Source organism: Scardinius erythrophthalmus (genome assembly GCF_964197995.2).
Source record: "Scardinius erythrophthalmus genome assembly, chromosome: 18".
Lineage (NCBI taxonomy): Eukaryota > Metazoa > Chordata > Actinopteri > Cypriniformes > Leuciscidae > Scardinius > Scardinius erythrophthalmus.
Window position 1 is genome coordinate 13,974,445 of NC_138238.1, and position 27,885 is coordinate 14,002,329.

The 27,885-nt window shown below is 36.0% G+C and overlaps 1 protein-coding gene and 1 long non-coding RNA gene across 2 annotated transcripts; one reads left to right on the forward strand and one right to left on the reverse strand.

The window, feature by feature from the left end:
• On the forward strand, nucleotides 1-26,950 carry opn4b (opsin 4b). The gene is made up of 11 exons (XM_081392322.1): nucleotides 1-331; nucleotides 8,449-8,591; nucleotides 9,656-9,789; nucleotides 17,032-17,235; nucleotides 17,344-17,515; nucleotides 17,771-17,935; nucleotides 18,994-19,101; nucleotides 21,099-21,285; nucleotides 21,973-22,185; nucleotides 25,333-25,398; nucleotides 25,521-26,950. The coding sequence occupies exons 1-11, from the start codon at nucleotides 188-190 to the stop codon at nucleotides 25,704-25,706; spliced, it is 1,722 nt and encodes a 573-aa protein (XP_081248448.1). The 5' UTR covers nucleotides 1-187; the 3' UTR covers nucleotides 25,707-26,950.
• LOC308706579 lies at nucleotides 11,967-13,090 on the reverse strand. Its single transcript, XR_014032049.1, has 3 exons — nucleotides 13,026-13,090; nucleotides 12,512-12,568; nucleotides 11,967-12,042 (listed from the first exon to the last, which is right to left on the reverse strand). It is a non-coding gene; the product is annotated as an uncharacterized lncRNA (long non-coding RNA).
• Nucleotides 26,951-27,885: the final 935 nt, after the last annotated feature.

The following is a 27,885-nucleotide window of genomic DNA, read 5'->3' on the forward strand; positions in this document are numbered from 1 at the left end:
ATTGACAAACTCATCACACACACACATGTTGGGCGCAGTTGGCAGCTTAGTTCTAGGTTGCAGACAGATTGGCAGAGGAAGACATCCAACACATTATCATATAGTAATGCTGTTTCTCAGGTTTAAGCTAACTCTTTTTGCGTACCAACTCTGAGCTCCTCTCCCTGCGCCCGCCGTGTCCACTGCGATGAACGCTTCGCGCTCGGTCAGCATGGGAATCCCCACTCAAGTCCCTAACGGCACCGCGGTGAGTGCGGACACACTGGCCCCGTGGAATTACAGCGCAGTGAGCGCGCACAAGCTGATGGAGCTGCCCGCACGAGCCACTACGGTAAGATGATGGAGTTTGTATTAAACCATGTGTTTAGCGGTAGGGTGCGCACGGATTCTGGTTCTTCTGTGAGCGTATACTACTCTGTTGTAACGTATATGATCATGTGTGTTGGATTTTAAGACAGTTGTATATTATTAACGCACACTAAAAATGGAAAAATTATTGAAAGTTAACGCTTAGAGCGCGTGCGTAATCGGAGGAGTGTTGGGAAAGTTCATCCGTTTCAGCTTGTTTCAGGTGAAAGGGTGCGAATTGGGATGACTCCCTCCAAAAAGGTAGTCAAAACAAAGTACATGGAAGTATTTTTACATGCACATGTTATGTTTTAAACGCGCTTTAGTACGTTTCATTATCCTCAAAAGTTAGAAGAAGTTGCGTGTTGCGTCGACGATCATTCATTTTAAACGTCCTTTTCTTGTGCTTAATTACAAATTTAGTTACCAAACGTTTATATATATATATATATATATATATATATATATATATATATATCTGTATGAGAGGAACCTCAGATATTCAGTTTAAATCTCTCCAAATGGACGTGCAGGGATTTGCCTTATAAATTTTTTAGCTACTTAATCACCTCATTGTTACTGCCTCTGGAGAGTTAGATGTGCGTGGCATGGTTATGCATAGTTGATTCACACACAACTGTAAGTTTAATGAAGCATTGAAACGCATTGCTCGTGTCAAAAGATACAGTTGAGACCTACTGTCTTAAAACACCAACAAAGGATAAACCAGGGAACTTTATGCTCGTTTTAATTAGGAACATGACCTAAAATTACTGCATGAAATGATGTTCAAAAAATCGTTAGTTGGAGTTGGAAAATGTCGAAATGAAGATAGAATGTATCCATTTTGTGAAATTATTTCGAGGACTGGAGTTATTGCTCAACAACATCAGAAATATGTTCCATATGTATTTCTTTGGGTAGCATGCATTAAATAAAGTTAGTCTAAAGAGTAAACTAAATATAATGGCATTTTGTCTTTGTATTCCGCGTTTCGCTGTAATGCCCACATGTAGCTACATGTAGCCTATTTATTTTTTAGAAATACATTTTATGCAGGTTAGATACTCTAGTGTTTAGGAATAATTGAAGTGGTACTCATTTCTCATGGTGATAAAATACAGACATATTTGGATCAAGTCTCTATATGTCTAATCTGTGTGGTGTCTTCGTGATAGTAGCCTACGCAGCTGGATTGCAGCTGTTCGCTATCACCCGCACACACACCAGAGGTTTTTCAATCCTGGAATTACTCAGCAAATGAGCTTTACCAGACCTAGACAAAGCAGACTTTGTAAGAATCAGCCATATTCAAATGGCAGTTATAAAAGTAGTCCTATAGGATCATGTGGGGATCTCGCACATGGGATTAATTTCTTAAAGATGTAAACTATTCCTGGATATTTCCTGTTTGCCGATTAAAATGATGAAACAAAAGGAAGAAACAAAACAAATAAAATATAGCAAACATGCATAATGTAGTGCAAGAGAGCAAAATTTGCATTGGCCTATATCATTTCATCGCATGAAAATGAAATTGAAATAGTATAGTAATGAAGAAGAGCTTCATCCCATTTTAGGGCTTTAAAACCATTTTTTTCTAAAACATAATACCTTCCAGGAAAACAAAAACTATTTGCTGATGCTTTACTGACAGTTCCACCAATGTTAGGGGAATGTGTAGTGCCATATGAATGAGTGTTATGGCATTTTTCAAACAGACGGGGGCCCTGTTCCTCTCATGAATCAATACTTTATTTATTTTTAACATCATATCTACAGCACAGCTTGCATTAATATGCTGAGGTGATGTGAATACAAAGCTTAACCTCTATATCTTCCATTTGCCGAATTTGATATTCTTCAATCCATGATGTAGCCTATTATTTTCTCAAACATCAACGGCAGTCATTGTGAATCTAACTAGTTATTTTCACCCAATTATGGAGCACTATAAATTAGGGTATGGAATTATTTTCTGATCTGAACCTTGTGTCATTAACGGTTTTCACCTCTCATATATCAAAACAATAGACTGATTATAGGTGTGGAGAGAGTCAATGTCTGGGATATAAAAAGTGATGCAAATGTGAGTTTGAAAAGGAGCTTGAAAGGAAAAAGGAAAGTTGATAGTACAGGGACTACAGATAATACTGATGTTTAAAACTGCGCCAAATACATTTGTAATTGTTAATGAGGCTCTCACGGTTTGCCCACAGCTATATTTGATCATCTATTAGTCAAACAGTTTATGTGATGATACTGCTTGACAATTAGCCTTTATATTTGGTTGTCAGGGTTTGAGGAGATAAGGCGAGGACTCAAGTGCAGGAAACAAGGGCTTTTTATTAATAAAAATAAAACAAAATCTACCCTGAGGGGAAAAACAACACATACTTGACTTGACAACACACAGGAGGAACAAACAAGTGTAGAAATACGACGACGAACCAGCACAGGATTGCAAACACAGGGAGACTAAAAAGGGAGAGCAAACAAAGCATGTAACAAGGGAGGACAGGTGGGGCAAATGAACCAATAATCTGGTAACAAGATGGGCGGGGTTAAACAATCGACAGGAAAGCACAATCCATGTGCTCACACCAAACATGACAAACACATGAGCACATGGCCAGCAAACACAATCACCAGCCATGTGCCCTAACAAAACAAGACATGAACTTGCAGCTAATGAGAACACTCGCCACGTGTTCACACAAAACATGACAACATGAAAGCACACAGCCAGTGATAAACACAAGCTGCATGCAACACAGCACAAGACAAAGCACGACATGAAACAAGGCACAGACAAGACAAAACAGGAGTGTCAGGGCTCTGTCACAAAACCAAGAAATAGACTAGACAGAAGTGACAGAACCCTGACATTGGTTGCATAAATTCCCCAATCCAAAGGCCTGAAATAAAATTTGAGAGATGCCCATGTGGTCTCAAAAACAACAGGTGGAATCAGCTACTTTTTTATTTAAATAAAAAAATACATGCATTTGCCCAACAATAAAAACCAGTGAACATATCAATTGAGCATAAATGCTGTTCTTGAAAAGACAATAGTACAGTTTTTTTCTGGTTAATTCATAAGGCCAACATGGCCCTATGCAGCTTTAATGTTCTTCTGGATCTTTGACAGTATATGTTTTCAGCCTAGCTTGGTATTCTGTTGGGAAGCACTGCTACAAAATGATTTATTACTGCAGCATTTTAATGTGTTTTAGAGGTAGACTTCTCCTGCATGATTTGATAGAAACCCATACAATTTCTGACTCATGTCAATGAATTTTACATTAGACTAAGACAATGAAAATAAGAGGGAGAGAGATTTAAACAGAACATCTGTTCAAGCTCCAGTGACTTTGCCGTGTCCTTCAAGGCTTCCGGATATTAGCATTCTTCTCAACATCTGAATTGATAATTCTTCAATGTGGACAACATATTGTTGATTCTTTAATACCACTATGTACCATTGTTTATTTCTTTTTATGCTTTTAATTTTAGCACTGTACAGTTGTAAGTTAAATATTTTATTAGCATGATCTTGACGTTGCTAACGTTATACTCTACCAGCCTTAGCCATTAAACCACTAGTTCAGCTCCTGACAAAGACATGGAATAATAATGAAAGATATGCTGTGTAAGATTTTCCTTCAAGTGCATGTGTCATGTCAGATAAAGCAATTCAACTGAAATCTTTGCAATGAGATTGTTAGAAAATATATTTAACCCTCCGAAGCATTAATCATTTAATTATAAAATGAACAATTAGGGCCTATCTTTTTACTTCAAAACAAGCATATTATCCTTCTTAATCTAATTTCACCAATTGCAATAATAGTAAATATTCCAGAAGTGCTTGGTGCATCAGAAATGTTGAATTTATAGAAGGCTAAATATTACAGATGTGCTTGGGGCATCATTTTGTCATAAACTGAAAAAGACACAATGACATATAAAGAGGACAGTCATATAGAATTAGTGTAAGGCCGTGTGTCCACCAAAGTGTTTTTTTTTTCCTAAAGACAGCATTTGTTTGTTTTTTCAGTTGTTTTAAATGGAAGCACCGTTTACAGCCCAATCACGTTCCAGGGGGTAAAAATCCGCCTTCGGGGGCTGTGGTTGGGTGGTCGCTTCAACCCCCGGACTACAAAAACTGTATGTGACAACAGTGTAAAAGTAGCCCAGTATCACATCCTGCTTGCACAATGACAAATCATTTAAAACAAGGGCCAGCGCAAGTACTTCACATTATGGCGCCATTTTTATATTCAGAATTAAACTACCTGTGAAATCAGATAGTAACTCTTCCACTGATATTCTGTATCATAGCCTCTCAACTGTGGCTTGACGTTTTCAGAAGAACACCTGCCATTTTCAGCATGCTAAAGATGCTTTGTTGGACACATAGCCTAAGGGTCAAAGGTAACCACCCAGGGTATTTCGGATGTAGCATCACACCCGGAATGGCTAAAAATGGCTTTCAAAGATTTGTCCACTGTTGTGAAGACACGCATCTGAGGGTTAAATAATGATTCACTACGGGACGAACTACCAATGAGATGCCAAGAAAAATGGGTCATTGGTATCAGTTAAAGCATGCATAGACTGAAATCATCAGCACCTCCGAGCTGCACATGTCAGAGTGCTTTTTGAAAATTGTCTCTCGATATCTCGGTATAATTATTCCCTAGTAATGTTGTAGATATGAATCAACAGGAATTTGTGCATTTTGAAAACTTTACTTTGAATTCAACTTCACCTTCCCTCAAGAAAGTTCTTTCAGGAAATACACCCCTGTTCTTTGTGGAAAGGTCTCAGATTTTGTTGGACTGGCGGAGTAGAAGAACCTTATTTTCAAATCAGTGGATCAGCCATCCTTTATCACAGTTTCTGCTTGAGAAGTTTGGGGCCTTGGGCTTCAGAGAGAAGTTCCTTACTGATCAGGAAACTGTCAGCTGACGGATTTGTAATTGATTGTGTGCTTTGCTCTTATCCAGACTGTTTCTACTAGCCATAAGCTTTGATAAGTAGGGCGGCACAGACAAACAAGTTCATTCTACACAATCTGTTGCTCTCAGTCTTTTAAATAATGAAAACTTATCAATAGCACTTAAACTGGTAAGTTATTTGGATTATTTAAACGTAATTAAATTATTTCGGATCTTAAATAGCATGGCATCAATCTCACTCAACAAGTGCTGTGGTGAAGTGTAATTTCCTCTATATCCATTTCTGTCTTTTTCTCCTTGTCTCTTTATATCACTCACTGAATATCAAAGTGATAGTGACATTTTAAGAGCACTTCTCATCAGAATCCTCTCTCCAAGTAGCAGCACATGCTCTTGTTCAAATCCCACATCGACAGTCCTTACAGAGAAGCACTGACATATGAGGATTAAAGCAAATATCAGTTCCGTCTCTTCAGATTAGGTGAAATGACAGTCGAGGCCATGTGCATTGGATACACTGCTTTCTGGAGTCTTCGGAAATTGTGCTGTTGTTTTTTTGGGTGGTTATTTCATTTGAATAGTTACTGCCTATATATTACTACCATTCAAAAGTTTGGGATCAGTTAGATTTTTTGAATGTTTCTGAATAAAGTCTCTTATGCTCACCAATGCTGCATTTACAGTATTTGATATATAAAAAAAGTAATATTGTGAAATATTTTTTACCATTTAAAATATATTTTTTACAATTTAAAATATCCTTTTTCTATTTGAATATATTTTGAAATATAATTTATTCCTTATTATCAAAACAGTTGTGCTGCTTAATATTTTTGTGGAAACCATACGAGTTTTTGAAGTTTGAAAGATAATTTATTTAAAATTAAATATTTTGTAACATTATAAATGTCTTTACTGTCACTTTTGATCACTTGATGTGTCCTTGCTGAATAAAATGATCAATTTCTAAGAGTTAAATTTGTCAAATACTGTTTTTTTTTTCTGTTTTTCTTCTTTTTTTCTGTTATACATTATATGTTAGTAGTGCAGCATGGGCATACAAATGGCACTGTTTACTGTGAATAAATCTACTCTGAGTTCCCTTAACATGATGGAAAAGACAAGGTAACCGTGAGGCAGAATTCATTTCAGTTCATTTCAGTTTTGATTTTGAGTTCCTTCGACTAACACCTGATTCCTGATTATCACATTGTAGGAGAGCATCGTTGTGTAAAGAAAAAGTCCTGTAAATGAGAGGCACCAAAATGAAAATGAAAAAGAAAAACACTGCACTCAACACATTGTGTGTTCATAGATAGCCTGATATATGTTTACATGGCTTTCCTGCATACAGACCTGAATGGGTGGATAGACAGGAATAGTGAGTGACTTGCTGAATCACGTCTTGTAGGGTGTGAAATAATTGGAAGCAATTTTAATATGTTGATCATTTTGGTATAGGTTTGTCAATTGATTGACCAACGGATTGATGAGTGGTAGAAATGAATAACAATCTTGGCAGAGAATGTCATTCATTGCAAAACAAAATGTTAAAGTTTGTTTTGGGGAATTGCAACCGCATGCTTAATCATGTGCTGCAAACCAATTATTGTATTACTTTCGAGACCAATAAAGCAGAGTATCGCTTGTTCAGGGCTTCGGCTTGAGCAAGTCTTCTAGACTGAACTGAAAAAAATTAAAAGGCAGTTTGTACTCTCTATACTGTACATTTTCTGAAACAGTATTAAATGGTAAGCATTTAAAATCTAATTTAGAATCGCCCTTTGGAATCTAATTTAGTCAAGACCCGCTCAAACATTCTTTTATCTGTTACTTAAAATTACATATCATAGCGCACTGACTAAAAACTTGGACGATCAAGAGCCATCTGATAGGATTAGTTGTGACCAAAAAGATCAGCATTATCTTATCAAGGTTCTCGCACCTGCTTTTGTTTTAAGCTTCATTTTATTCTCAGATGGTTGTAGGAAATACAATCGGATTCAGAGTTTAACCCCACTTCTAGGATTCAAAATCCAATTTAAACCTGGATAAAAACAGACAGTTTTAGGATTTTTTAGATTCTGCACTATAGATATAATCAATTAAGATCATACAAAGTCAGATGTTCTTTTGATCATTTTCAAGAGCATGATCATCAGGTTTAATGATAAATGTATTTAACTAAAACAGTGTTTTTGCATTCTTCTTCCATTAGTAGTGGAGGGGGATCTACTTCAGTGAGATGCTAAACTTATTATTTATTTATTTTAATTAGATCCATTTATTTTCCCTCTGTTATATCATGAGCAAAGATGTCCACATACACACACAGTGCATTTATCTGCCGCTGATATGTGGCAGATTATAAACTCATTATAGTTCTAAATTGTCCTCTTCTCTCACTTTGTATTCGAGATACTGAGCAGTCTTGCAATATCCACTATCTATACCATCTCCATTTCCCCTTCTTCAAAGGCTAGCCATAATCTTTTTTTTTTCAGTCATTGTTCAGCAGAGTGTTTTATTTATGAGAAATGTCAATGATTGCCATAATTTACTAGTCTGTATTACTCATCCATTGTATGCTCTAAATGAAAGTGACCTATACAGTGAATTCCACTTGTTTTGCTCTGGAGTGAGTCAATAGAGTGGTTCAGTGAATGATAGAAGTATAAATGGATAAATTGAGGCTAAAAGTGGCCGACGTTGACACTGGTGAATCAAACTACTGTTTGATGTACTAATTGCCTCTTAAGAACTGAGCCTGACACAAGGGCGAAAAACCAAAAGTGGGCACCGCTTGCCATTCTAAAAGCTTTTGTGTTCTCTGTTCCACACACTAATAAGTGAATGCAACAGCACAATCCACTGCGTCTTCAAAAACACTAAATATGTCTGCTTAATTCTATCTCAGCTGGCTATTGATGTATTAAATGGGTGTTATAGAGGTTTTAGGAACTATAGGGGATTTGAAACTAATGGTATCTTGGTGAATTAAGATATTAATAACTTTATAAGTAATGTAAAACTCAATTATTAAGTTTCAATGTCCTTTAGTACATTGTCCTGATCTGAAAGCATCTCCTGGCATTCTTCTTTTTCTCTCTCTCTCTCTCTCTCTCGCTGGTCACAGGTGGCAATGGTGCAGGATTTTCGATATCTTTTCCCCACTGTGGATGTCCCAGACCACGCTCACTACACCATCGGCTCTGTCATTCTGGCGGTGGGCATCACCGGCATGGTGGGAAACTTCTTGGTCATGTATGCCTTCTGCAAGTGAGTCTAGGCTATATCTTATTTGTGTGATAGCCAATGAAATTCTTGTTAGATCTGCTAACACACACACACACACACACATGCTGTTATATTATTGAAATATTAATTTAAAATCTCAGGGTAAAATATTTATTTTATATATTTTTTTTTTATAAAAGTTTAGGAATCTCTGATTTAAGGCCTGTTCTCACCAATAGTGGAGCGGCTAAGTGATATAATCGTTCAGTTTATGATACAAGTGTGAAAATTGGCATCAGTCTCCATGGGTCACTTGACAAGAAAATGATCCGAGCCACTTGAAAGTTTTTTTTTATTTTTCAAGTTGGCCGACACCTTAGTGGAACAGTTAAGTGATATCACCAAATAAACCACTATATCACTTAACTGCTCCACTAAGGTGTCGGCCATCTTGAAAAATGGCCGCCATTTTGAAATCTCAAGTGGCTCGGACAATTTTCTTGTCAAGTGACCCATGGAGACTGCTCATGCCAATTTTCACGAGTGTATCATAAACTGAACGATTCTGCTAAACATAAGCACTTAGCCGCTCCACTACAAGAGCAGTAGCTATAAATATAACGATAATGATAACTATATTATATATAACGATATCTTAATTCTGAGTGTGCTGCAGTTTTGTCATCTGGCACTTTAAATGCTTGAGCTCTTTAAAGCAGGAAGGATTCTGATTGGCTGATTCATCAGCTGTTCTGAAAGTGATTCCAAATAATATTATTTCTCGGTGCTGTTATCGTTATAGTTATTGTATGGACTTTTCTCTTTTATATTTATAATGATTTTTAGAACTACAGTATATCTTTATCATTATAGTTATTGTCCTTTCTAAATGAGAGAAATCAGGGAACAGAAAATATGATGTTATTATATAAAACCTAATTAATTATTATATATGAATATGATATGTATATAATTTTAGATCCATTCATACAATATATTCTATTTAACATTATTGTATATAAATAAAACAACATAAAACACCACTGCCATTGATGAGCTTCTTCTTTCTTTGACAGTTTTTGACAGTTCTTTGTGCATCTTTTCAGGAGTAGGAGTCTGAGGACACCTGCCAACATGTTCATCATTAATCTGGCTGTCACTGACTTTCTGATGTGTGTCACTCAGACACCAATCTTCTTCACCACCAGTTTGCACAAGCGATGGATCTTTGGGGAAAAAGGTAATCCAGCTGTCAGAAAATCATGGGCACTTGATCAAACCCATGGTTCATTTGCCGGCATTCAAAGCTGCGCACACAGATGCTAAGAAACAGTGAGATGTCAAGACAACTTTGCTGGGTATCTTTTAACATCAGATTATCTTCACGCGACTGATTCTAGTGCAGATGAGAAGAAAGAATAACAGATAATGATAAAGGATCTCAGCTGGAGAGGGATTATGCATTGATGCATAACTGTATCCTGGTGAAGGAGAAGAAACACCTTAGTGTCCAGAGAGGTTAAAGCGTATCTAGAAATGAATCAGTGTTCGGTTAGCTTGAACTCTGCAGGCACTGGAAAAATGTTTTCGGCTCACCAGACAGATAGTCTGATGAATCAGTGCTCAGAAAAATAATTAGGGATCATTTTGGCTGTTTTATCAAGCTTTGTTCCATGGGGAAAACAGTGATTATATTTTCATCACCATAGGAAATATAAAATCAATCACATTAAATGAACCGTTTAACACAAGTTACGCTTTGGGGAACTAACAAAGCTAATTTGTTTATAGTACCTTTTCTGACTCGTATGATTTAATTGATAAATCATAATTTTTCACTGTAGTTTCTAGTTTCTAAACTCAGAGGTTTGCTTTCCTGATCAGACAAAACTGAAAAAAGTCAGAGAGGAACTGAATGACTGCTTACAGATTTCAATTGCTAACAAGCATCCATCAATACTGAAGCCACATTTTCAAAACTCTTCTCACATTCAGCGAAACAGAAGTCTGTGAGGACCAAACTGTGAATCGTTTTCCATCTCTTTCACACAAAATGCATTCAATGACCACATTTTCCAAAATCTATCAACATTTTTGTCATTCATACTTCACAATCTGCAAAACACTATATTTGCATGACATTTTTTGAATGCTATTATGCTACACTGTAAAAATAAAAGGTGCCTGGAGGAACCTTTTGGGGTTCTTCACTTCGCCACACCGGCGGAACCGTCTGTAGATCCTCTAGGCACCCTTTAAAAAGGGCCGGTTCTCTGAGGAACCACACAGGTTTCCTGAGGAACTCTGATATTAGGCACTGTGTGGAACCACTTTGGGTGCCTCCAGGAACCAAATTTCATTTTTTTTAAATATTTAATTTCATATTGTTACTATGGTTACCTTTGACATCTATTATAATAAACAAATTGAACCAAATACAAAATAAGAATTGTTTATTGATATCCATTTTTATACATACACTTCCATGCACATGGGGAAAAAAGCTAACTACAGATTAATATCAATGAATACACAAAAAAATAGTATAATACATAAGCAACATGAATAATCAACCATGTATATACAATAGATAAACAAGAAAAGACATCTCAACAAAATGCATGGAAACACATGTTCCACGAAATAAATCAATGTAAATAAAATTACATTTGAACTAATTAAAAATGTCCATCATACTTAACTTTAACACATTTGTGTTTCAGTCCGATGGTAAGTCTAACATCACTGTTTCCAAGTCCAAAAGCTCTATCAGATGCCAAAAACAAACAACAGTGCTAATATACACTCATTGTGCTGTAACCTTTATCTCTATACTGAAATCTCAGATTGTTAGTTATTCAGCTATTTTGAATCATAAAATGTTTAAGTCTGGGATGCCGTTAGACTGGAGTCTATAATGTACACTATGGCTTTTGAAAATCTTAAATGTGTGACTTGAATCAACAGTGTTCATAAATGGTTGTTGAGTATTCTCATGAAACAAGATAGAGGAAGTAGAGGCTTCGACCCGGAAACAGTATTAAGGTGCAGTAAAATTATCTGTTGTTCTGTGAATGTTCACTGGGGAATTCCAGTCATTTTACTAAGAATCCACACGATCAGCAATTTCGTTTGTGGTCAAAAATGTCACTGTGGGACCAAGTTGGTGTGAGGTACTTAACGAGTTAGAAAAGTGAAAAGGTACAGCATCGTTTTCCGTTTGTTTTTCCTCTGTTCTGGTGGATAGTCCAGGCACTTCAATGATTTTCAGGTCTACAGGAGGATTTTTATTCTTGATCAAACTTGTATTTCAGCTTATTTCAGATCCCTGCAAAGTACAAAATTTACTGTTAGTAATGTTATTAAAGTGATAGTTGTGAAATTTAAATAATTTCCTCAGCCTTGTGACGTTCCAAACCTGTTTGACTTTCTGTCTGTGGAACCCAAAAGCAGATCTCAGGCATAATGCAACCCCAGTCACCGTTCAATTTCACTGCATGAAACACAAGCAGAAAAAAAATGTGTAAATCATTCATGAAACCATTCTTATGTACACTTGTCTAGTTCAATTCAATACAACACTTTATGTAAAAATGGTTAAGATCCAAAAATGTCCCAGAAAAGATCCTAAAAATAATCAATGAGTTCACAACTCATGTGTTATGGGTTGTGTTGCAAGTCTTCTGAAGCCTAATAGCTTTTTCCTTTTTTTTTTTTTTTTTTTTTTGTCGAAAAAGACTAAACTTGAAGTTATAATTCAGAGTTAAAATGTCTATAGCATTTTTTGTGAATCAAACCTGTGATATTATTTTTCTGAGTAACATGAATGAGATTTGAGATCATGAGAAAAGATTTTCAGAGAATAACTGATTTAAAAAACACAAGTACACAGTCAAACAATACAATTGCACACAGAGAAAGTTCATAGTAATAAAGTACAGCATGTGGTGCAGGTAACTTACTGTAATTCAATGTTGCCACTGAAATGTTCAGATTATTTTAGAAATGTAATGGTTGTTCTGGGGAAACAAAAGAACAAAGCTGATTATTCACAACATAATATTTATTGACCAGTAAATGGCTTTAAAATGGTATTTGAGAGAATGAGGGCACCTGTAACGTTAGTAAGTAAAGTTAACGTTAGGCTAAACAAAAACAGAGCAAACTATAACCTGTTTTTGTTATTCATAACAATCAGAGAATTTTCTAAATTAGTTAGGCAATTTGAAGACACAGTTGTATAAAATATGTTGAATTGAATGACTAAATCAATCTAAGACAATAAGTCAATCATTTCCATTTGTTCATTAGATCAACGTAGTTAGCATCGCGGCTAAAAACAGATACTGTGCAATAAACGAGTGGTAAACACTGTAAAAACGTAGTAATGTATAATAAATTTAGTTTATATATATGTGTGTTTAAATATATAGTGAGTAGACTCTGTATTTATATTTATTTGGCGAGTTTACAAACCTTGTAATGGAGAGCCGAACAAACGGCGGAAGCTTTGATGAGAGGAGCCGTTACTTTCAAACCGATGACGTCGATCAGCTGAGCTTTGTTGCGCGCGAGCAGCGCGAGGATCACTGAAGCGACGACAGCAGAGGAATAGCAGCAGTTTCGTGACTGAATAAAACTTCTCTCCTCCTGCTTCTTCTTCTTCATATAATATTATTATTATTTAGTGTTGTTGTTTAAGGTTTAAATGACTTAATAAAATAGGCCTATACTAAATATATGTAATCTACCCAAGTGAAAAAGACTAGGTTACTGTTAAATGTATTAAAATGCATTAAAGTATATTTGTATTGTAGGTCTACTAAAAACACACTCAAGTAAATTTTTAATACATTTAATAGTACGTCTTTTTCACCTGGGTATGTATACTGAATCAAACTTAAGTAGCCTATAATAATAATAATAATAGGATAATAATAATAATAATAGAATAATAATCTAATTCTGGCCTCACTGAACCATTGGGTTCCTCCAGATGCTGGCTTTAACTTAAGAGATCTTCCAGGAACCACTTAAATGTTAAAAGATCTTCCAATAACCCTTCTATCGCATTCAAGTTCCTCTATTTTCCCCCAAAGCACTTCGAGGTCTCATAGTAATGAAAAGGTGACTCCAGAACCTCTGAAGTAAATACAAAGTGCTTAAAGGATCCCATAAGTTCCAGCAAGAACCTCAAAGATTGTCAATGCTCTTCCAGTAACCCTTCTATAGGAAAAAGAGCTTTGAGGCACCAAAATTACATTTTGAAGTTCCTTGAGTATCCAACAGGATACTTGAGGCTCCTTTAGTTTTTACAGTGTAACACACTGCTTTCAAAACTGATTGAAAGCACATTCAAATCAGAATGATTGCAAACTCTGTGCATTTCTGCAGTAATTCTGCAGGGCCGACTACAGCTGGGACTCCAAACCAATTACAAGTAAATTACTACAGTTTTTTTCAGTTGCTAATAAGCATTGTTTAATACTGAAGCCACATTTTCAAAACTTTTCAGTTTTTTCAGGATTTTGTTGTTGTTTCAACTTCTTATTTTTTTGCATGTAAATTACTATATGTAAAGATATAGAAAAAAGCAAATAGCTGCATTTAGCATTCATTCTTTATGCTGTAATAAAGTCAGTAAAATGAAAAGATCTTATTCTTTTCATATAATGAATATTTTTGTGAAAAACAAACATTCAAACGTTAAAAATAAAAGTTCATCATTAATGTAATGTTCCCTGTTGTTTGTGTTTTTTAGGTCAGTGTGTTATGAATTAAATGTATGTTTTCTGAATGAGAATTGTTGCCAGTGTTATGGTGGAACGACTTTATTTTGAGACATAAATGAAGTGTTTTGTTGGTGTGAGTAAGTTTTGTAGGTGAGATTAACTGATTGGCCAAGATTCATCTTGGAAATGCAGACTATATGAAGAGTTTTGAAAAAGTGGCTTTAGTATTGACCTATGCTTGTTAGCAATTGATAAAAACTGTAACGCTACAGCCAGTGTCTCCAAACTATTTTGACGGTATTATTGGTTTGTATTGTTTAAAAGTTTATTTCACATTTGTTCAGTTTGTAGTCCTAAAACCCAGAGGGGAATTTGCATATTTAGACATTTTAGTGCATCACGACTGAACCGCTCCATACAAAGGCATTATATTACAAATGTGATCTCTCATTATAGTGCTCTCTTAAATATATTATCTCAGTTAGAAATTTCAATATTTAATATTAATTTACAGGTACGTGGAATTTATGTGGTGCTGTAATGCTAGGCTTTCAAATAATGGCACTGATAAAACGTCAGGTCATCCGTGGATCCCTTGATCACTGATGGTTTAAATTCCAAACCTTTTAAGCACTTAAAGTGTGTTCTTTGAAGTGAAGTAACTGCTGTATGATTGATGAAGTGGAATGAGCTCACTCAAACTCTCTCGAGGTCTCTCTTCAAACTGAGGTATCTGGGAGAGATCTGCCATGCTTCCTCTGAATGATGTTCCTTAAAGAACCCTCATGTTGTTGAGAAATGTGACATCAGGACCCACTTACAGAAAACTATGAAACACCCATCCACAATCATCTTATGAGTTAGACCCCTTTGTGGATCTTAAAGCTTATTTGATGAGAATTTGACATGCTTTATTTATCTCCTTTAGACATCATCTTTTTTATAATAACTGAGAATCTTACAACCACCTACAGTCATACATTGTTCATATTGCTTCATTGTTAACATTTTATCCAAGGTGTTATTGTAGTTTTATAAGCGAAAATCATTGCTCTACGATACTTAAAATTGGATTGTAATTTTCTGTTTGGTCAATTGCCATTCTGTGGTCAAGTATTTTTTTTTTTAATGAGTGCTATAATGAGTGCAACCAATTTAATTATAATTAGGCTAATGTTCAGTCAACCAGCCATTAATAGCACAAATATAAACCTTTCAGGAAGATCATATGTTTATACATTATCTAGCTACACTGCACTGCACTGCACTTATACACAATATTCAAGACTTATGAAACAGTAGGCTGTTTTTCTGTTCAGTTCCTGTCTGAGTTTTGTGTCAATCTCAGTTTATTTCCTAGGTAATCCTCTACCCGTTAATTAGCTCAGTCTTCCTCCATTGCCTGCCTGTTTGTATCCTTGGTTACTGATTGTGTTAGTCCTTCCTTCATGTGTTTTGTTAATTAGGCTCATTAGTTCCTCAGTAGTTGTTTGCCTGTGTATTTTAGCCTGAGTTTAATCCTGTCTAGTTGTATGTCTGTTCCGTGTTTTAGAATTCCAAGTATCTGTTTTAGAAATCCGAGTTTGAGTTTGTAATAAAGACTGCTGTATATAGATTTCTTCTCTGCTGCAAGCAGACCTGTGACAAATAATTGACAAAGACAAATATGGGATTTTCAATGACACGTTTGTAACATACCTTTTCCCAATCTGGGGTGCGTTTCCCGAAAGCATCGTTAGCCAACTATGGTCGCAAGTTCCGTCGTTATCAGCATAGTTCAGCGATTTGGTGTTTCCCAAAACCATCGTTCCAACGAACGTTCCCAAACAGCATCGCAAACTTGTGTGGTTGGAACGACAGCTCTCGAGCTGTGGTTAGAAGTATAGTTTCTAGTTTACATGAGATGTAGACTGAATAAATCCTTATCTTTAGCAAAATAAGCATGCTGGCATTCACTACAACCCGTGTTATTTATTTAGAATAGGCCTACATACAAACGTAATTTACGTATTTTAGTTTGTCGAGATTTAAAGCACCGTTTTTGAAGACTGTGCATGTGCGAACCTGCTCTACTATGTAAGATCGAGCCAAATATTGAGTCTGGTAATAAAGCAAAATAACTGAGAAAAATTAGAAATGGTCTTCAGATGCCATGTCTGTAACTTATATGACAAAATCTAGCGTTAATTCGATCTCAAACAGATTAATTAAAATAAGTTATTAGTCCACCACGTGCAAGACGTCATAAACCGACGTGGTTGAACGATACTTTGCGAAATACGGTTTCGGGAAACAGTCGTGACTAGCTAGTTGATTTCTCCAACGATGCATCGTAGGCCTACTATGGTAATTAAGCAGCGAGCTATAGTTGTACGGGAAACGCACCCCTGTACAGTGAAAAACCTGTTTACATTAGTGACAATTCCAAGTAATTATAGATTTGCAGGGTTACAGGGATTTTCATTATTATTATAATTACACAGTTGCCAAAATGTACACCTTGAATGAATTAACAGGTATTTCTATATTGAGAAGGAAAAAAAAATAGGCCATTTTCAGGAGCATGAGTGAGGTGGTTGATTTAAATGTAGCCTACTCTTTATGGCCTGTGGTATGATTTATTACTCATAAGAAACATTGTGAAGGACTTGCTTTATGAATGCAGTGCTGGATTACATATTTGGTGCATTATGAAATGCAATAATGTTCCTTTTTACATTATTTCTTGGTATTTCTCTCTCTCTCCACAGCCTGTGAGTTATATGCATTCTGCGGCGCTCTGTTTGGTATCTGCTCAATGATGACGCTCATGGTTATTGCGGTTGATCGATACTTCGTTATCACTCGTCCTTTGGCCTCGATTGGCGTTATGTCACGCAAACGAGCCCTGTTGATACTCTCCGCTGCTTGGATGTACTCTATGGGTTGGAGCCTGCCCCCATTCTTTGGATGGAGTAAGTGCTTACAAACATTCACTTACCAGGGGCATTTTGTCTAAGAAGACAAAAGAGGCATTTCATTTTAAAATTGTGTATAAGAAAAAATGTGTTTTATATTCACAGGTGCGTATGTTCCTGAAGGTTTGCTAACATCCTGTTCGTGGGACTACATGACCTTCACTCCTTCAGTACGCGCCTACACAATGCTGCTCTTTACATTTGTATTCTTCATCCCCCTCTTTGTCATCATGTATTGCTACTTCTTCATCTTCAGGGCCATCCGGGATACCAACAGGTAAGCACTTTTACCATTTCTGTGAGCGTGTTTGACCACAGGTCTGAACCCGAAAGAGGAAGTATACCATTTTTTTGTTAAGGGCAATTGTATTATTTATCAAAAAGAGATCTATTTTAGATTAGTGCTGTGTTACGGTGTTCTTTACAGAAGACAAAGATGATCAAATCTGTTTGTACGCTTTGATGCATGTTCCGTCTCTTCCTGTGTGTACTGAATCTGTTTGTTTACATGTCTATATGATGGGAATAACAGAGCTGTGGGAAAAATCAATGGAGAAGGAGGACTCAGAGACTCTATCAAGAAGATCCACCGAATGAAAAATGAATGGAAGATGGCAAAGATAGCGCTTATAGTGATCCTGCTGTATGTCATCTCTTGGTCTCCATACTCCTGTGTAGCTCTTACTGCTTTTGCTGGGTAAGAATCAACATGTCTTACACCCACAATCCCTTTTTTTACATCCTTCTTGATTTATGTTATTTAATTAGCATTGATTTTAGTCAGAAGCAACTTAAACTGCTAAACAATTTTGACAGATAAACGCACACTTCGGTTGTCACTGTGTTTACACATGATATTGACCATTAGGGATTTCAATTATTTGTTCAAGACCTTCAAGGTAGAAATGAGCAGAAATTTAATTTATTAAATTGAATATAATAAAAAAATCCATTTATCTGAATCACATAATATAGTGTGTTCCATGTGAGAAGCAGATATTTTTTCAAGGTAGTTATGTGTGGCCAAAGAGCTAGTGATGGGTCATTCATGAACGAAAGACTCAGAAGGTAAAGTAATTATTTATGTTTCCTGTAAATTATTTTTGACTGCATTATAATGATTTCTTAATTCAGAATATGACCAAGATTGCATAGGTGGATGTGTTCAGGGAATTTGCCTGTTAAAAGTATAACATATAAAGCCACTTAAATGAACACAAAGATTTGTTCATTTTGATGAACGAGATCGAACAAGAGAGTCAGTAAAATGATCCGAACTTCCCATCACTACCAAGTGCTACAGTAGTAAGCTACCTGATACCTGTGCCACAAATATAATATTATTTGTCACATTTCTAGTTTGTTTTGTTCTGGATCTGTTTTTCAGTTCGGTTCATGTCTGATTCTCATTGTTAATCTTATAGTCTGTTAATTAGTTCAGTTGTCCTCCGTTCCCTTCCTGTTTGTTTCTATGGTTTCTGATCGATTTTAGTATTCTGTTCAGTTGTGTCTTGTTAATTAACTCATCAGCTCCTTTGTTAGCCCTCATGTATTTAAGCCCTCAGTTTCAGTCCGTTCCTGGTCTTGACATTTTGTTGTTATAAAATCAGGTTTTCTCAAGCTGTGGGTTCATGAGTGGTTTGTGATGGAACTGCAGGTGTTCATTAATTGATAAAAGAAAATAATTAAATCATGAAAATGTCAAATGAATGCATTATAATGTGTAATGTTATGTCTCTTTTACTCTTTCCACAGATACGCTGACATGCTCACACCGTACATGAACTCTGTGCCTGCTGTGATTGCCAAAGCATCCGCCATTCACAACCCAATCATCTATGCCATCACTCACCCCAAGTACAGGTATGATGATGCTGATGAGAGTAAGCTTTTTTACATAGTTATCTATTCTGCTGCATTTAAAAAGAATTTGCAGTATATTAATGGATACTATTGCTGCGCATTCTCATTCATTTTAACAATTTGTTACAATTATATGGTGATTATAAACTGTAACTTCACAGTGAACAGCAGCACAAAATAATTGTGGTATAGCAGAATAGTGTTTTTGTTTCAATAAATTGTTGTATTGTGGTGTAACCAGTGGCACACGATGCCAAGCGTGATGTGCGGCCAGCGACACCAGTTGTAAAACACTTTGGTTCTGCGTTGTAGAGTTAGACACAGGACAGCAGGCGGCGGTTCACTTGGAATCTTTTATTCATCCCCTGATATAAAACACAAATAAGCAGCTTCTTTGAGAGTGAATTGCCTTGTTCTCCATAAAATACATATGCACACTGATCACCATTTGATCAACACGTGCTCTTATTTTCACATATTTAGCAGAAGACAAAAATAATCAAGTAAAATAACAATAAACACATGAATTGGAGTAAAATATAGATTTAAAAGCAATAATTGCAATAAATATTAAATAAGATTATCAGAAGTCAAAAGAAACCTACCTCTCCCGTGAGATTACAATGTAAAAGGGAAGAGGATTAAACAGAACAGGAAGTTATTGTAGCGTCCACAGTCCACAAAGATAAAAATAAAGTTTTTAGGCAACTGAATATCTGTGATAGTTATGTTGATTTGTGACATCACAACAATTAAAGGGGAAAGCACTCAATTCGATCAGATTAACATCAGGTATATAAATTAACAATTTTGTGTGAAATCTACTTGATGATACATCTATTTAACAGTATAAGTTCTATACCTGTTACAGTGGAAGAAAATTACCAAGGTTACATGATTTTATTTTAAAATCATGTATACACACACTATAGGGGTGGGGACGTTTTTTTTAAAAGCATTATTATGCTCACCAAGGCTGCATTCAAAAACAGTAAAATGGGGAAATATGATTACAAAATAACAATAATGAAATAATTACATAATATAATAAAATGTCATTTATTCCTGTTCTGGCAAAGCTGAATTTTCAGCATCATTACTCCAGTCTTCAGGGTCACATGATCCTTTAGAAATCATTATAATATGCTGATTTGCTGCTCAATAAACATTTCATATTATCAATGTTGAAAACAGCTGTGGTGCTTAATATTTGTGTGGGTTTTTTTTTTTGTGTGTTTTATGAATAGATTTAAAATGTATTTATTTAAAAAGTATTTTGTAACATTATGAATGTCAAACACTTTTGATAAATTTAACACATTCTGGATGAAAGTATTATTTTCTTTTTTTACTGACCCCAATATTTAAAATATATATATTTCTTTTGTATTTTATTTTAAGATAAGTTCCTGTTAAATATTGTAAAATCCTGGCAATATTTTACACTGTATTGATGTGCACAAAAATTGAAAGACCTTGGCAGCATATTGAGGCACTGAAGCACACCTGTCCAGTGAAATGAAACATTGTTCCACAAACATGCATGCTGCGTGCTTCAAGGCCAGACAAACCCAAATTGATCAGCGGCTTTATGTACAGAGTGCTAGCACAAATACCTTGAGACGACAGAGGTAGATTCTGACCTTTAAAAGTCAGCTTTACTTCAGATTGATCTAGTCTGGATGCATTGGGCCATATATTGCTCATAACAGATCTGCGGTGAGCTGCACAAGATTAGTGCCTTATGATGAAGCAACTAATGAGGTCATCATTTGCCCATTCCTATTGCCTCAATATGACATCCTTTTAAAGGATTGATCTGAACTGTTAAGTCTGGTTTTAAAATAAGAAACAACAAACCCAAAAATCCATCGCCACTTCAGTCACTTATTTCATTGACAGCTCTGGAAAATCGATGTGAATTGCAATTTGACATTTCCTTCATTTTCCCGCCCTTTTTCACAAATCACCCCTTTCTTTCTCTCTCTCTCTCCCAGGTCTGCCATTGCTAAGTACATACCATGTCTGGGAGTGCTGCTGTGTGTACCTCGTAGAGACCGGTTTATGAGCAGTAGCTTTATGTCCACACGACGCTCCACTTTGACTAGCCAGTCCTCTGAGACCAGCAACAACATGCAGCGTGCCGGGAAAACACGCTTGTCCTCGGTGTCTGACAGCGAGTCGGTAAGAAAACACCTTTTGGCAAACAAACTCTATACAAGAATTTATATATATTAATTTCTGAACCCTGCAGTTAATAATGTTAACCAAGTACACACTGTAATAGGGACGTCACCAAGTGAACTGAATTGCCTTAAAAGGATAGTCCACGCCAAAATGAAAATTCTGTAATCGATTGCTCACCCTCGTTCCAATCCTGTTTGAATTTTTTACCAAACAAGAAAATATTTTAAAGAATGTTGGTTACCAAACAGTTTCGGGTTTCCATTGACTTCCATTGTATGGACAAAAACAAACAAACAATGAAAGTAAATGGGAACTGAAACTGTTTGGTTACCAAAATTCTTCAAAATATCTTTTGTTTAAAGATATTTTATCTTTTGTCAAAAGATTTTAAATATCAAAATATCAAAATATCACAAAATATTCTTTTGTGTTCTGCAGAAGAAAGAAATGTATACAAGTTTGGAACAACATTGCGTAAATTATGACAGAATTTTCATTTTTGGATCAACTATCCCTCGTGTAATATGTCAGCCAAACATTCTCTTATGCATGCCATTGTGTAAAGTATGTTTCTGGCCTTCCTCATTCAAATGATCACAGAAATCTCACAATTATTTTGATTTGATTTTTATCGTGCACTTCTCCTTATTGGATGAGCATTGAGTGTTTGTTGTGTATGGACAGGGCTGGACGGACACTGAGGCAGATATCTCCAGTGTGACTTCACGGCCTGCTAGTCGTCAGGTCTCATCTGACATCCGGAAAGATCCGTCAGATATCAAGCGCACCAGCTCTCTGAGGCTGAAGGTCAAGAGCAGAGACTCTGGTATCTTCGACAGAACCTCAGCTCAGAGTCTAACCGAGCCGAGCGTGAACCGGACCAGTGCATACATCAGTGTAAGTAAAAGTCTTCAATAAGTGTCATATCTCACCTCATTAATCAGAAGCTTCTCAGCTCACTCAGCGCTCCTTGATTTATGAAATTAGGAAGGCCACATTCATTTTTAGAGAGGAAATGACTCCATCAGATTTAAAATTCATTTGGAAATTTAATTCCATCCTTCATATCTTGAAGTTCACTGCCCTGGTTTCAGTCAGCGTAGTTCGTGACAAAGTGTCCTCAAAAGTCTGCATGGTTGTATGTGCTAATGATGCTCTTCTGTTATTTCGTTTGACTGTACATAAAGTTTGAGAGAGAGATTTGTACTTCTTTCACTGGCTTATCTCTTAGATGTAGCGGTGCGGAGCTATCACTTTCTAAAATCTACAGTTGTTCTTGCTCTGCAGATAAAGATGGCTTTTTTTAATTCAGCCTCCTGGGACTGCTCAATAATGATACATTTTCTTTTCCACTTGAATGATAAATCATGAGGGAACCTTATTATAAATAACACTTATTATCGAAAGTCACTTCTGAATCTTCAGCACGAAACATTTAGTGCGGCCATTGTAGTCTGTTTCCCAAAGAAATGACTCTTTTGAGACACTTCTTTTTAGTGAATCAGAAACAGTGCAACCAGTGTAGCCTGATTCTCAAACGACTGACTCTTATTAAAAAGGTGCCATTAGTGAATTAAACACAATGTGAATCAACTAATGTACAAACAGTCAGTCAGTCTAGTCCGATTCCTAAATGAATGACTTGCAGAACAAATGAATGGTGATTTAGAAATGTACAGCTCAACTAGTGCAGTCCAATTTGTAGTGCAAACGACTCCTGTTATTTTTAGTGAATCAGAAACATACAGTGAAACAAACCAGTGTAGACCAGTTCCAGAAAGAATCATGAATGAACGACTCTGAGTCAGTTCTTTTAGTAAATCAAATCAACAGCTTACAACTAACTGTGAAACTCAAATATGACTGATTGGTTGTTATATGAAAAAAATATAAAATTAAAGAAACGTGTTATGCTTTTTGCCAGTATTAGTTTTTATAAAAATGAAATTTTACCACATTCTTGTTTTTTATTATTATTATTATTATTATTAAATGTATAGTTAAGACCAATTATTAGATTGCATTTATATGGCTTTAATTAGATTTTTTTTAGGAAGCATTTTACATATTTATTGGTTTTATTTTATATTATTTTAAACTATAATATGATCATATTTTGTGGAATTTTATAATTTTGCATTTAGAATTTTTATTTGTCTGAACAGAACTGTGACCCATGGCGTCACGCCATTTGAGAACCATTGATCTACTTCACTGAAGGGATTGTACAACATAAAGTAATATCAGACAATAACTCTCTCATATTAATGGACTTAAAGCTCCAGTATGCGACTTTGGTATTTGACCACAAGAGGGCGCAGTTTCCAACAATAACAAAGGCGAAGCTTGATGACGCTATGAAGGAGGTGACGATGGGAGATATTTAATGCGTTTTCACCATCTAGCGATATATCTACATGGAATTAATGAATCATGATCACGGATGAGGTAATTCATTCGTTTTTGTATTACCTGTATGTCTGATCGTATTATTTTATGTCATCATAATTAATGAACTACAAGGAACGTGAAATGGTATGCTATATTATCCCGTTACAACATACAGCTATTTGTCAAATGATTTATTTGGTTAACGTTGTGCAGTTTTACGTTTTTATGGTTAATGCCGTGTTGTTTAACGTGTTCAAACCAATATCTAAAAGTAAATTTGAACGAACATTTGCAAGTAATGACTAAATATTTTTTTTAACATCATCTCCGATTGTAATTGTACTGCCATAATCTCGGTCACCACACGTGATAAAAAGCCTTACCAAAGTACAAAGAGCAATATAACTTTGTTTATACGTGCTATTATTGACAGTTGCATGTCTTACCTGTCTCAATACACTCGCGAGAGAGTCTCTGTCAAGTCCAAGATTGACGCGCAGCTCTCTCCATCTCGAAAACGCCTGCCGATGTTTATCCGGGTTTTATTCCTCCGTTTGTCACACAGTCCGCGACTCCGCGTGTATCCGAATATTGACGCTTTCGTTTTGTTGGCACTTCAATAAAGAGTTCGTGATCCATAACAGCTATAACCATACAGTCTATAACGCTATAACCACCACTTCCGCATTTGACCATGCTATTCCGGTGTGGTGGGTCATATTTTTTATTTTATTAAATTTTATTCTTTGTCAGACGTCTGTATTGTTTATTGTGATAAGAAAAAAAACCTCAATAAAGTTGTTGTAAAAAAAAAAAAAATCCGGTGTGGTGGAATATCCTATCACATGGTTCACACCGGAAAAAGGGATAGAGCGGACATTACGTCACTGAGGCGCGACATTTCTTTTCCGGGACGGCCAGTTATTTAAAATCGGAATTTCTCTGAAATAAAAAATCTTTGGAGACTTTTGAGATATTTTAAGTACACAACTGGAGGAAATATATCACACTGTGCAAGTTATTTTCGGAAATTTTATTACAAAATTCCTACATATTGGAGCTTTAAACAAATCCTGCTTTTGTGTCTATCACCAGTCAAAAGGATATACAATGTAATAACATTGTTTCTAGTTTCCAGTCACAGACACTTGATTCTAATAAAAAAAACTGCTCAAAAAGTTCTGTTCATTTAAAAAATGGTAATCAAATTGATTCCGCTCCTGTTGTTAATACAATGTTATTGCACACAGGTCTTGAGCCAGTAGAGCATGTGAAAGATGTACAGTGTGGATCAGTGCGCATGACGTTTCTTTCAAGTGCAGGCTTGAATGAGGGTCCATTACATTGATATTAAGCCTGCTTTAATTCTCCTGCCCTAATCTGCTGGTTTTAGAGAGATAATCCCCATAAACAGAAGCTCATCCCATGTCATCAAGATGAACAGCATCAGCGTGTCCACTGGGTGGCACCTTCTGCTCTGCCCTTCCACCTTTTTCTTTTGACTGGTCACAGCCCATTTAAACACTGTGCAAACTTAATCAGTGATTAAATATCTGAGCTTTAAGAATGAGAAAGAGAAGTGCTGAACTATGCAACTATGGCAAACCCTCATAATCGTCAATTTCATTCGTATCTCCCCTCTCTCTCTTTCAGATGGCAGACGACAAAGAAGAGATCTCCATGGCTGAGGGGAGCCTGTCCAGTTGTCTCTCGTCCTCTGTAAGTGCTCTTTTCGGACTGGGTTAGGTTCTAAATGACGTTTGAGTTACAATTATTATTAGTTATTTAAAATTGTATTTATTTATTTCCTCCCTCACTGTCTTTTCTCTTTCTACATTTAGCCAGATATAGTCTCAGACAAAGTTGATGAGAAAAGACTGTTGGTTCGGATCCCTTCCATCATTGTGACGTCAGAGTCCAGTCCAAGCCTCCTCTCAGTAGGGCGCAGCAGTGGCTCCTCCAGACAGCTCCCAGGTGCTTCGGTGGAGGAAGCCTCTGTCACTGTGGATCCTGCTGGCATTGACTGAATACGGGCTACACTACCACTGACTTATACTTAAGGACACAATCTCAACAAACTCTTGGTCATCTGACTTGTTCCTTCCACCATTTTGTCTCCTTTACACAGGGCTCAAAACTGAACCTGCATGCTGTTACAACTGACATCTGAAATTTGGCAGTGCTGTTATTATTGTATACTTTTGCCTGTTTCGAGGAGGACAATGGGTGACCACAGCCTACAAGGTGAACAAGGTCTGTATTTCTATAGGAAAGTGGGGTCAGGACACCCTTTCGGGCTTCTTTCAGTGGTGTGGAGATGATCCTCTCCTCTCAGGGAAGAATTCGACAGTTTTGTAAAGCAGCAAACAGTGATTCAGTTGTGGATTAACACTGCTCTGAATGTTTTCAGATACATCCATCCCTTTAGTGAGATGCTTCATCCATTGAAGGTTGTGCTTTAGGCCATTGGAATAAACGGTTCCCAGTGCCTGCACAAGATCAAACACAACACGTGATCTGTGACTTGAAGATTCAAACACCTAGTTTTTACCCAGCCAGAGATTTTGGTCTCACTATGAAATGTAGAGCCCTGTCTACAGGTGTAAAAGTGGATATTTTGATGTTTCTTTAAAGGTGAAGTGTGTAATTTCATGTACAAATGTAAAAATATTTTTATCGTAATGGCTGATAAACGATAAATGGCCGATACTTACATTCAGTCTGAAAAATGGATATAAATTTTCCGATTTGATAAAGATTACATTTATCGATACTTCAAAGCTACAGATATATTGTGCACCCTTAATTTTAAAATTGAAAGATAAATAAATAAAAATTTTAATAAAACACTTCAGCTTTAAAGTATCAGGTATTCCCACCAACATATTCATAACGAAATAAGCACTTTGAGAACCAATGACCAATGATTTTTCTTGCTGCTGATCAAAATACATTTTTTGTCTTGATTATAGTTTATATATATTTTTTTTTCCAGAACTGTATGGCCAATACGTATATTTGTCTATTGAATGTTAATACGAAAGTTTGCTTAACAAATAATCTTGACTGTATGATTTTTAATGCTTTTGTGTTGTGCCATGTTTCTCTATCCACATGTGAAAATCCCCATGGTTGTGATCACCTGCATGCTTTCTTAATGTAAAATAGGCTTTTTTTGATAGAAATATTTGGTTTTAAATGTTTTTCATTCTCTGTGCAGGCTACAATAACATCAAAACCCCTATAAATGTGAAAATTGTCTTTTAAATTCAAATGACTGGTCTCAGAGCCTGTGGCTGTAATGAACTGTACCTTTCAGATGCCTTTCTGCTGGATTTCAGAGATGCTTTAGTGGGATTAATACGCCAGTTTCTGGGAGTCCTTAGGGATTAGAGGGGAAACGCTTTTAACAAGATTAGTTTTGGGGAAGTACTCAGCCAGAACGCTCCATTGCTTTTAAAGGCTGACGTGTTCTCAAAGTTACATACACTTTCTCATATAATGGTCTCTGAAACTGATCAAATTCACTGACTGAAATATATGTTTACCATTTTCGTTTTGAGGTAAATATGCTTCATAGATGTTTTAATATTTTTCTATGGGGCACTTGGCCTGCATATTTACTGATGTTGCCAGAATGTTCACCTGATTAGCAACTCTTCATTTAGCATTGATACACATTTAGCAGTGAACACCTACTTTATATCCAGTCACTCACTGTTATCAAGGAGGTCAATAGTGTGTCCTGCTGACTTGCATGTGATTTGTTGCCTGGACGCCGTCGGAGTGACATAATCAAGTGCTATATGAATGATAAGTTAGCTTATCAGCCAAAGCCACAGGTCATACATTATATTTGTGATAACATTTTCACGTCTTCATTGTCCTTCCCTATATTTTCGTTACTCCAGGTCTGAAGCTTTCATCATATTATATTTATATGTGCATGGTAAAGGTCATACAGTAATTGTTTTTCAAAACTTTTTTTACCAATGCACCTAAAAAACTAAAACTGCATATGGCATATGGGCCCACTTTATATTAGGTGGCCTTAATTATGTACTTACATTTAAATTAATAATTTGATACCATGTAATTATTGTGTACATAGCCTAGATGTTTTTACATTGTAAAAATACATACATATAATGACATCTGTAATTAATTTCTACAATTACATTATAATTACACTGTTGACCCATTCCT